The sequence below is a fragment of the Salmo salar genome, chromosome ssa20 (assembly GCF_905237065.1).
Source record: "Salmo salar chromosome ssa20, Ssal_v3.1, whole genome shotgun sequence".
NCBI classification, from domain to species: domain Eukaryota; kingdom Metazoa; phylum Chordata; class Actinopteri; order Salmoniformes; family Salmonidae; genus Salmo; species Salmo salar.
The window spans coordinates 44,407,565-44,419,751 of record NC_059461.1 but is presented as its reverse complement, the minus strand read 5'-3'; the positions used below and the strand labels follow the sequence as shown (position 1 = coordinate 44,419,751).

At 41.5% G+C, this 12,187-nt stretch overlaps 1 protein-coding gene across 1 annotated transcript in view; it reads left to right on the top strand.

The window, feature by feature from the left end:
- The window catches only part of ano7 (anoctamin 7), a 76,754-nt gene that overhangs the window by 34,996 nt on the left and 29,571 nt on the right, over window positions 1-12,187 (top strand). Inside the window, exons 15-17 of the mRNA XM_045703345.1 lie at window positions 1,650-1,752; window positions 1,859-1,970; window positions 2,094-2,148. Coding sequence (XP_045559301.1) covers window positions 1,650-1,752; window positions 1,859-1,970; window positions 2,094-2,148 — 270 coding nt within the window. The remainder of the gene's footprint in view (window positions 1-1,649; window positions 1,753-1,858; window positions 1,971-2,093; window positions 2,149-12,187) is intronic.

The window sequence follows — 12,187 nt, the reverse complement described above, 5'->3', positions numbered from 1 at the left end:
ACTCCAACCTAAGTGTATGTAAACTTCTGACTTCAACTGTATATATATATATATATAGTCATTAAATATGTATGTATACAATAGTCATTTACAACATTAACAATGTCCACACTGTATTTCTGATCAATTTGATGTTATTTTAATGGACAAACAATTTGCTTTTCTTTCAAAAACAAAGACATTTCTAAGTGACACCAAACTTTTGAATGGTATTCAGACTTTTGAAAAGTATTATTCCTTGACTTTTTCTACATTTTGTTACGTTACAGCCTTATTCTAAAATTGATTCAATTGTTTTTCTCCCTCATCAACCTACACACAATACCCCATAATGACAAAGAAAAACACAGGTTTTTAGAAATGTTGGAAAATATATTTCAAAAAACAACTTCAATATCACATTTACATAAGTATTTAGACCTTTTACTGAGTACTTTGTTGAAGCACCTTTGGCAGCGATTACAGCCTCATAATGACGGATTTTTTAAATGTTTGCTAATTTATAAAAAATGTAACCCATACCTTATTTGCATAAGTATTCAGACCCTTTGCTATGAGACTCACAATTGAACTCAGATGCAGCCTGTTTCCATTGATCACTCTTGAGATGTTTCTACAACTGAGCTGGCCGCCCGGCCAAACTGAGTAATTGGGGGAGCAGGGCCTTGGTCAGGTGACCAAGAACCTGATGGTCACTCTGACAGAGCGCTAGAGTTCCACTGTGGAGATGGAAGAACCTTCCAGAAGGACAACCATCTCTGCAGCACTCGGGGCCCATTTGGTGCCTTTATGGTAGAGTGACCAGACTGAAGCCAGTCCTCAGTAAAAGGCACATGACAGCCCGCTTGGAGTTTGCCAAAAGGCACCTAAAGACTCTCAAACCATGAGAAACAATATTCTCTGGTCTGATGAAACCAAGATTGAACTCTTTGGCCTGAATGCCAAAGAGGAAACCGTATGGAGGAAACCTGGCACCATCCCTACGGTGAAGCATTGTGGTGGCAGCATCATGTTGTGGTGATGTTTTTCAGCAGCAGGTACTGGGAGACTAGTCAGAATCGAGGGAAAGATGAACGGAGCAAAGTACAGAGAGATACTTGATGAAAACCTGCTTCAGATCGCTCAAGACCTCAGACTGGGGAGAAGGAGCTTCCCCCTCCAACAAGATAATTACCCTAAGCACACAGTCAGGACAACGCAGGAGTGGCTTCGGGACAAGTTTTTGAATGTCCTTGAGTAGCCCAGCCAGAGCCCGGACTTGAACCCGATCGAACATCTCTTGAATGACCTGAAAATAGCTGTGCAGCGATCTGCAGAGAAGAATAGGAGAAACTCCCCTAATATAGTTGCGCCAAGCTTGTTGCGTCATACGCAAGAAAACTCGAGGCTGTAATCGCTGCCAAAGGTACTTCAACAAAGTACTGAGTAAAGGGGTCTGAATACCTATGTAAACGTCATATTTATAACTTATTTTGCTTCGTCATTATGGTATATTGTGTGTAGATTGATTAGGGGAAAAAACGATTTAATCCATTTTAGAATAAGGCTGTAATGTAACAAAATGTGAAAAAAGTCAATGCACTGTATATAATATAATTTCATTAAATCATATTATTTTAATAATAATAGTACTGTACCTATCTCGGCAGGCTGGTCGGATAGCCAGTCTCACAGGGTCCGTGCTGAACCTTCTGGTGATCCTCATGCTCTCCCGGGTCTACATCTACCTTGCCCAGGTCTTAACGCGTTGGGGTGAGTAAGCAAGTCCGGCTCTTGTCAATCGTCGCTCAGATGGAAGATAAATCTGTGATTTAATTACCAATGTTTGCTCATTCTTTTTGCTTTGTCATATCAACAGAGATGCACCGCACACAGACAAAATATGAGGACATGTTTATTCTCAAGGTCTTCATCTTCCAGTTTGTCAACTTCTACTCCTCCCCGGTCTACATTGCCTTTTTCAAAGGCCGGTGAGTAGATCAAACAACGTCAAGGCACAAATGAGCCTTATGTATTGAAAAGTCCTGTATTTATAGACCCTCACAGTACAATGAAAATATGGCTCATCATCAGCAAACTCCTATGTTTTGCAGGTTTGTTGGTTACCCTGGCAACTACTACAATCTCTTGGGAATACGGAATGAGGATGTGAGTGTTGTTCTTACATACTAAAACGTACTTAACTTCCCAGCAAACAATTTCTAGTTTGCCTTGCATTCCCAGAATGTTAGTTACAACGTTAAATGAAAGTTTGCCAGAGATTCCCAGGGATGTTCCTATGACATATCTATAATGTTTTCTCCATTAAGGTTTGGTTAACCATTAGAGTATGTCCTTCTACTAATGTTGATCAAATAATGTTTGTTGTGGCAATTTCAAAAACATACATTTTTTATTTAACCTTTATTTTGAGAGGGAAAACATATTGAGACATAGAGGTCTCTTTTCCAAATGCGACCTGTATAATACAATATAAAATACACATTAAACACTATACAGTGCATTCGGAAAGTACTCAGACCCCTTCCCCTTTTCCACATTTTGTTACATTACAGCCTTATTCTAAAATTGATATTTTTTAATCCTATTCAATCGAAACACTATACCCTATAATGAAGAGGAGAAAACAGGTTTAGACATTTTTGCTCGTTTATAAAAAATAAAAAGTAGAAATAACTTATTTACATAAGTATTCAGACCCTTTGCGATGAGATTCGAAATTTAGCTCAAGTGCATCCTGTTTCAATTGACCATCCTTGAGATGTTTCTACAACTTGATTGGAATCCACCTGTGGTAAATTCAATTGATTGGACATGATTTGGAAAGGCACACACCTGTCTATATAATGTCCCACAGTTGACAGTGCATGTCAGAGCAAAAACCAAGCCATCAGGTCAAAGGAATTGTCCGTAGAGCTCTGAGACAGGATTGTGTCAAGGCACAGATCTGGGGAAGGGTAGCAACAAACATTTCTACAGCATTGGCCTCCATCATTCATAAACGGAAGAAGTTTGGTACCACCAAGACTCTTCATAGAGCTGGCCTTGGTCAGGGAGGTGACCAAGAACTCGATGGTCACTCTGAGCTCAAGAGTTCCTCTGTGGAGATGAGAGAACCTTCCAGAAGGACAACCATCTCTGCAGCACTCCACCAATCAGGCCTTTATGGTAGAGTGGCCAGACGGAAGCCACTCCTCAGTAAAAGGCACATGAGTTTGCCAAAAGGCACCTAAAGGACTCTGACCATGAGAAACAAGATTTTCTGGTCTGATGAAACCAAGATTGAACTATTTGGCTTGAATGTCAAGCATCACGTCTGGAGGAAACACCTGGCACCATCCCTACGGTAAAGCATGGGTGGTGGCAGCATCATGCTGTGGGGATATTTTTCAGTGGCAGTGACTGGGAGACTAGTCGGGATTGAGGGATAGATGAATGGAGCAAAGTACAGAGAGATCCTTGATGAAAACCTCAGGCTGCTCAGGACCTCAGGCTGGGGCAATGGTTCACCTTCCAACAGGACAATGACCCTAAGCACACAGCCAAGACATCGCAGGAGTGACTTCGGGAGTCTCTGAATGTCCTTGAGTGGCCCAGCCAGAGCTTGGACTTGAACCTGATCGAACATCTCTGTAGAGACCTGAAAATAGCCGTGCAGTGACGCTCCACCACCCAACCTGACAGAGCTTGAGAGGATCTGCAGAGAATAATGGGAGAAACTCCCCAAATACAGGTTTGCCAAGCTTGTATTGTCATACACACCTTTGGCTGTAATCGCTGCCAAAGGTGCGTCAACAAAGTACTGAGTAAAGGGTCTGAGTACTCATGTACATTTTTTTATACATTTGCAAAAATGTATACAAACCTGTTTTTGCTTTGTCATTATGGGGTATTGTGTTTAGATTGATGAGAAAAAAATAATAATTTCATCAATTTTAGAATAAGGCTGTAACGTAACAACATGTGGAAAAAGTCAAGGGGTCTGAATATTTTCCAAAGGCACTGTAAGTAGTGAAAAGGACAGGCCCCAAAATCGACTCCTGTGGTACACCTTTATGCACTTCAAGAAATTCAGACATAACCCCATCCATCATGATTTTCTTAGTTCTGTCACAAAGATAATCATGAAACCAAGAACAGGCGTCAGAGCACAGGACAACTTATTCAATAAAATAGCATGATCAACAGTATCAAGAGCTTTTGACAGGTACACAAACAAAGCAGCACATTTCATTTTAGTGTCTAAAGCATTTACAAGATCATTAGTAACTAAAGTGGTTGCTGTAATAGTGCTATGCCCAGGCCTAAACCCTGATTGATTTACATTCAAAATACATTTCTCAGATAACAAAAAGGAAAATGTACATTTACCAAGGATTTGAGAATCTTAGCTAGACAAGGAAGACTTGAAATGGGATGATAAGATTAGATCACTACTATCCCGCCCATATGGAGTGGCAGCACAAGAGCTGATTTCCATACTTTTTGAAAATTTCCTGATAACAATGTTAAATAAACATTTGGGTTATTGAGCCAAAAAGTATGGGTGCTGCACACTAAAGCAGACCAGGATCCAATTTGTTGGCCCCTGTGGATTTCTTATTGCTCGCAAAGCATCCAGGACTCCCAGTCCAATATCATTGTGAATACATTTAGAAGTTCTTACAAAGAGATAAAATGGTGATTAAATGCATCAATGATGGCATTTATTTCTGTAATGAGGCTAGTGTCTGAATTAATTTGTTATGGTATAGAGGAAGTTGAACACTTTAGGATTTTCCAGTTTTCCAGAATTTAGCTGGGTTCCCATAAGAATCTGAAAGAGTGATTACATAATCATCAGATTTAGCCTTTCTGATTTGTTTTCAGTTGCTTAAAAGCTTGCCAGTCCGGGCATAAGCCTGTGTTCCTGGCCTTGACCCAAGCATCATCTCTTTTATAAATTACTTCTGATAATTCCGGAGTGTACCAGGAATTCTGTCTACCTTTAACCCTTACATTTTTGAAAGGAGCATGATTATCCACAATAGTATTGAATACATCTGCAAAGAGACGCAAAGCTAAATCAGTTTCAGGGATAGTTGAAATACAATCAAGGTCACTAAAATAAAGATCATGTAAGTTTTTAAAGTTCCTCTTTGTGATGACAAGAGGCTTGTCATCACAACTGGGCAATGATCACTAATGTCTTGGGAGAAAACACCAGTAGAAACATATTTCTCTGGTGTATTCATTAAAATAAGATGAAGCAAAGAGGACTTTGAAGGATCTCTAGGGTTGGGGCGTGTAGGCTTAGTCACCAGCTGGGTTAGGTTTTGATCATTACACATGTTTATTAGATTGTTTGAAGCACTTTCAATCATAATTTAGGTCACCCAGGATAAACACTTCTGATTTAGTAAATTAAGTACATACATACACTACATGAGCAAAACTATGTGGACACTTGGTCGTCAACATCTCATTCCAAAACCATGGGCATTAATATGGAGTTAGTCCCCTCTTTGCTGCCTCCACTCTTCTGGGAAGGCTTTCCACAAGATGTTGGAACACTGCTGCGGGGACATCCTTCCAAGAGCATTAGTGAGGTCAGGCACTGATGTTGGGCGATTAGGCCTGGCTCGCAGTCGGCGTTCCAAAGTTGTTTGATAGAGTTGAGGTCAGGGCCCTGTGTTGGCCAGTCAAGTTCTTCCACCCGATCTCGACAAACCATTTCTGTATGGACCTCACTTTGTGCATGGGGGCATTGTCATGCTAAAACAGGAAAGGACCTTCCCCAAACGGTTGCCACAAAGTTGGAAGCACAGAATCATCTAGAATGTCATTGAATGTTGCAGCGTTAAGATTTCCCTTCACTGGAACTAAGGGGCCTAGTCCAAACCATGAATAACAGCCCCAGACCATTATTCCTCCTCCACCAAACTTTACATTGGTGAAGCGTGATTCATCACTCCAGAGAACGCGTTTCCACTGCTCCAGAGTCCAATGTCGGCGAGCTTTACGCCACTCCAGCAGCGCTTGGCATTACGCATTGTGTTCTTAGGCTTGTGTGTGGCTGCTCGGCCATGGAAACCCATTTCATGAAGCTCCTGACGAACAGTACTTGTGCTGGCGTTGCTTCCAGAGGAAGTTTGGAACTCGGTAGTGAGTGTTGCAACCGAGGACAACCGATTTTTACGCACTACGAGCTTCAGCACTTGGCAGTCCTGTTCTGTGAGCTTGCGTGGCCTACCACATTGCGGCTGAGCTGTTGTTGCTCCTAGACGTCTCCACTTCCTTCATAACAGCACTTACAGTTGACCGGGGCAGCTCTAGCTGGGCTGAAATTTGACAAACTGAGTAGTTGGAAAGGTGGCATCCTATGGTGGTGCCACGATGAAACTCATCGAGCTCTTCATTAAGTCCATTCTACTGCCAATGTTTGGCTATGGAGATTGCATGTCTGTGTGATTTTATACACCTGTCAGCAACAGTTGTGGCTGAAATAGCCGAATCCACTAATTTGAAGGGGTGTCCACATCCTTTTGTACATATAGTGTAGTTAACTCCTCGAGTGCACAAAGGTTAGCCGAGGGAGGATGGTAGACTCCTATAACAGTTATGGATACATTTTTCCCAGACAAAGGCTTAAAGATAGTAGCTCAAATTTTAGGGCAAGTGAAATGGATTTTAGTAAAGAAACAGATAAATTATTTTAAATGACAATGGCCACTCCACCACCTCTACCCTGCTTGTCAGCTCTGAACACATGATAAGAATGTTCCCTGAGATCCAAGTTTCAGTCAATACCAGAATATCCGGATTTGTCTGCATAGCCCAGATCTTGATGTAATCCAGTTTAGGAAGTAAGCTCCTAATGTTCAAATGCATCAACCCAAGACCTTGAGGATTTTTAAAGACACATGGAAGCTCCAACTCAAACAAGCTATGTTCAATAGGCAGTTGATATTGATATATAGTAGTTGGTATGGCTATAAGATTGCATAGAACTGCACCACTTGGTCTATCTCTATTAGTAATAGAGGAAGGAGAAGAAATTGGAAAATTACTTTTCCAAGGTTAGCACCATAAGGCCATAGGGCCACAGCCCATGTCAATATGAGGAACTCTCAGAGTAACCAATTATGGAATGTTATAAACTGACTTACATAGGCTTTGGTTGCTATCGTGCAACAGCCCAAGCCCTCTACGTGATTTGAAAACCAAGTGGTTATTCAAGTTTATGGAATTCACATTTGAACTAAAAGCACCTGATGAGCAGACCACAGTGGGATCCTCTTTTGAGCTAACAATAGTAGATCTAAGAGCTGAAGCCTCAGACACCCACAAGGCCTGATGTGTGAGGGAGCCCGGGAGGTACGGGCCTATGGTAGAGACCCCTGAGCTGGACCCTCAGGAGACAGGGTAGAGGACGAAGGACCAGGAATCTCTGGAAGCAGGTGTGGGAAACTGTTGGTCAGCATGATGGGATAAAGTCATTTCAGCCCCATTCACCAAAGACCGCTGCCTTGCGCTGGGCTCACGGTGTGTGACATGACTCCACTGGGATGCAGGATCGCCAGCTCCTCCTAAAGCGTCCTTGCTCCTTTATTCTCCAAGGGGGGTGGGGAGTGGGTGCCAGGATGGGAGTTCGGGGTAGGATGGGAAGAGTGGGTGAGATGGGAGGGGAGAGGTGACTTCACTAAGGTGGGGTCACTGCAGGGCAGCCCTGGCCTGTCAGTCAGAGAGTGGAAACACGGTGAAGAGGCAGTGGCACGACATCCAGACTGTGGAGTAGAAAAGGAAAAGGTCTTAGAGTGGGACCTATCCGGGATATGCTGCAATGTCTCCATTTGCTTACTCTGGACGTCCAGCTCAGACATATATTCCTCAATAACTGTGCAAAATAAACTGAAAATGTTATACACTCAACATGTAAAGTTTCTCCCATGTTTCATAAGCTGAAAGAAAAGAATGTTTGTCATAAGCACATCCCAGGAATGTTTGTCATAAGCACATCCCTGTCTGCACAAAAGCTTATTTCTCTCAAATTGTGTGCACAAGTTTGTTTACATCCTTGTTAGTGGGCATTTATCATTTGCCAAGATAATCTTCCACCTGACACGTGTGGCATATCAAGAAGCTGATTAAACAGCATGATCATTACACAGGTGCAACTTCTGCTGGGGAAAATAAAAGGCCACTAAATTCTGCAGTTTCATCACACAACACAATGCCATAGATGTCTCAAGTTTTGAGGGAGCATGCAATTGGCATACTGACTGCAGGAATGGCCAACAGAGATGTTGGCAGAGAATGTAATGTTCATTTCTTTAAGATAAGCCACCTCCAACGTCGTTTTAGAGAATTTGGCAATACGTCCAACCAGCATCACAATTGCAAACCCTGTGTAAATACGCCAGCCCAGGATCTTTACATCCAGCTTCTTCACCTGCAGGATTGTCTGAGACCAGCCACCTGGACAGCTGATGAAACTGTGGGTTTACACAACCGAAGAAATTCTGGACAAACTGTCAGAAACGGTCTCAAGGAAACTCATCTGCATGCTCGTCGTCCTCACCAGGGTCTTGACCTGACTGCAGTTCGGTGTCGTAACCGACTTCAGTGGAGAAATGCTCACCTTCAATGGCCCCTGGCACGCTGGAGAAGTATTTATTATGGATCCCCATTAGCTGCTGCCAAGGAAGCAGCTATTCTTCCTGGGGTCCGGCCAAATTAAGGCAGTTATCCTCTCTGGGCTAGGCGGGACGAATTCGTCCCACCTACGTAACAGCCACTTGAAGCCTGTTGCGCGATTTTCAAAACCTTAAAAATCCTATTACTTCAATTTCTCAAACATATGACTATTTTACAGCTATTTACCCTCTATGGGCTAGGTGGGACGCTAGCGTGCCACCCGTGGTGCACTCCATCAACAGCAGGTGCATTTCAAGAGCGGCAAATTTGAATCCAAATAAATGTCAAAATTCAAATTTTTCAAAAATACAACTATTTTACACCATTTGAAAGATAAACATCTCCTTAATCTAACCACGTTTTACGATTTCAAAAAGGTTTTACGGCGAAAGCATAAATTTAGAGTATGTTAGGACAGTACATTTACAAGAGTTGTGTGTAATGTTTTGTCAAGTCAAAGACAGGGTCACCAAAACCATAAAACCAGCTAAAATGATGCACTAACCTTTTACAATCTCCATCAGATGACACTCCTAGGACATTATGTTAGACAATGCATGCATTTCTAGTTCTATCAAGTTCATATTTATATCCAAAAACAGCGTTTTACTATGGCATTGATGTTGAGGAAATCGTTTCCCTCCAATAACCGGCAGTCAAGTCAGCGTCACAAATTAAATAATTAAAATTAGAAAACATTGGTAAAATATTATATTGTCATTTAAAGAATTATAGATTTACATCTCTTGAACGCAATCAACTTGCCAGATTTAAAAATAACCTTACTGGGAAATCACACTTTGCAATAATCTGAGCACTGCGCCCAGAAAAATACGCGTTGCGATACAGACTAGACGTCATGTTGGGGAGATCTAAAATCGAAAATACTATGTAAATAATCCATTACCTTTGATTCTCTTCATCAGATGTCACTTCCAGGTATCACAGGTCCATAACGAATGTAGTTTTGTTCAAAAAAGCTCATCATTTATGTCCAAAAATCTCCGTCTTGTTCGCACATGATCTAAGCCAGCCGGACTTCTCGTCATGAACGAGGGGAAAAAATATATTTCCGTTCGTTCAAACATGTCAAACGTTGTATAGCATAAATCATTAGGGCCTTTTTAACCAGAACATGAATAATATTCAAGGTGGACGAATGCATACTCTTTTATAACGTATTGGAACGAGGGTACCCAACATGAACTCGCGCGCCAGGTGTCTAATGGGACATCATCGTTCCATGGCTCTTGTTCGGTCAGATCTCCCTCCAGAAGACTCAAAACACTTTGTAAAGGCTGGTGACATCTAGTGGAAGCAATAGGAAGTGCCAAAATATTCCTAAACCCCTGTGTTTTTCAATGGGATAGGTTTAAAGTCAATACAACACATCAGGTATCCACTTCCTGTCAGAAAATGTCTCAGGGTTTTGCCTGCCAAATGAGTTCTGTTATACTCACAGACACCATTCAAACAGTTTTAGAAACTTTAGAGTGTTTTCTATCCATATATAATAAGTATATGCATATTCTAGTTACTGGGTAGGATTAGTAACCAGATTAAATCGGGTACATTTTTTTTATCCAGACGTGCAAATGCTGCCCCCTAGCCCTAACAGGTTAAAGACAAGACTCTCGTTAATCTAACCACACTGTCCGATTTCAAAAAGGCTTTACAACGAAAGCAAAACATTAGATTATGTCAGCAGAGTACCAAGCCAGAAATAATCAGACACCCATTTTTCAAGCTAGCATATAATGTCACAAAAACCCAGAAGACAGCTAAATGCAGCACTAACCTTTGATGATCTTCATCAGATGACAACCCTAGGACATTATGTTATACAATACATGCATGTTTTGTTCAATCAAGTTCATATTTATATCAAAAACCAGCTTTTTACATTAGCATGTGACGTTCAGAACTAGCATACCCCCCGCAAACTTCCGGGGAATTCGCTAACATTTTACTAAATTACTCACGATAAACATTCACAAAAAGCATAACAATTATTTTAAGAATTATAGATACAGACCTCCTCTATGCACTCGATATGTCCGATTTTAAAATAGCTTTTCGGTGAAAGCACATTTTGCAATATTCTCAGTAGATAGCCCGGCATCACAGGGCTAGCTATTTAGACACCCAGCAAGTTTAGCACTCACCAAAGTCAGATTTACTATAAGAAAAATGTTATTACCTTTGGTGTTCTTCGTCAGAATGCACTCCCAGGACTTCTACTTCAATAACAAATGTTGGTTTGTTCCCAAATAATCCATAGTTATATCCAAACAGCGGCGTTTTGTTCGTGCGTTCAAGACACTATCCGAAAGGGTAAAGAAGGGTGACGAGCATGGCGCATTTCGTGACAAAAAAAATCTAAATATTCCATTACCGTACTTCGAAGCATGTCAACCGCTGTTTAAAATCAATTTTTATGCCATTTTTCTCGTAAAAAAGCGATAATATTCCGACCGGGAATCTGCATTTAGGTAAACAGACGAAAGAAAGTAAAGCACGGGGTCGACTCAGGCACGCGCCTAAGCCCATTGTCCTCTGATCGGCCACTTGCCAAAAGCGTAAATGTGTTTCAGCCTGGGGCTGCCTCGATATCATTCAGCTTTTTCCCGGGCTCTGAGAGCCTATGGGAGCCGTAGGAAGTGTCACGTTACAGCAAAGATCCTCAGTCTTCAATAAAAAGAGCCAAGATGAACAACAACTTGTCAGACAGGCCACTTCCTGTACAGAATCTTCTCAGGTTTTTGCCTGCCATATGAGTTCTGTTATACTCACAGACACCATTCAAACAGTTTTAGAAACTTTAGGGTGTTTTCTATCCAAAGCCAATAATTATATGCATATTCTAGTTACTTGGCAGGAGTAGTAACCAGATTAAATCGGGTACGTTTTTTATCCGGCCGTGTCAATACTGCCCCCTACCCCCAACAGGTTAAATAGCCCATCCAACCAACTACCTACCTCATCCCCATATTTGTTTTTGTTTTTCTGCTCTTTTGCACACCAGTATTTCTACTTGCACATCCTCATCTGCACATATATCACTCCAGTGAAAATTGCTAAATTGTAATTACTTCGCTACTATTGGCCTATTTATTGCCTTACCTCCTTACTTCATTTGCACACACTGTACACAGATTTTTCTATTGTGCTATTGACTGTGTGTTTGTTTACCCCATGTGTAACTCTGTGATGTTTTTTCGAACACTGCTTTGCTTTATCTTGGATTCACAGCTGTCGTAAGGGACAGACCAAGGCGCAGCGGGTATAGTGCTCATCTTTCTTCTTTATTTAGAAAGAACACTCAAAACAAAATAAACAGACGACGAAACAGTTCCTTAAGGCACACAGGCTATACAGAAAACAACCACCCACAAAACACAGGAAAAAACAGGCTGCCTAAGTATGGCTTCCATTCAGAGGCAACGAAAAACACCTGCCTCTGATTGGAAACCATACTCGGCCAAACATGGAATAAGAAACATGGAAATAG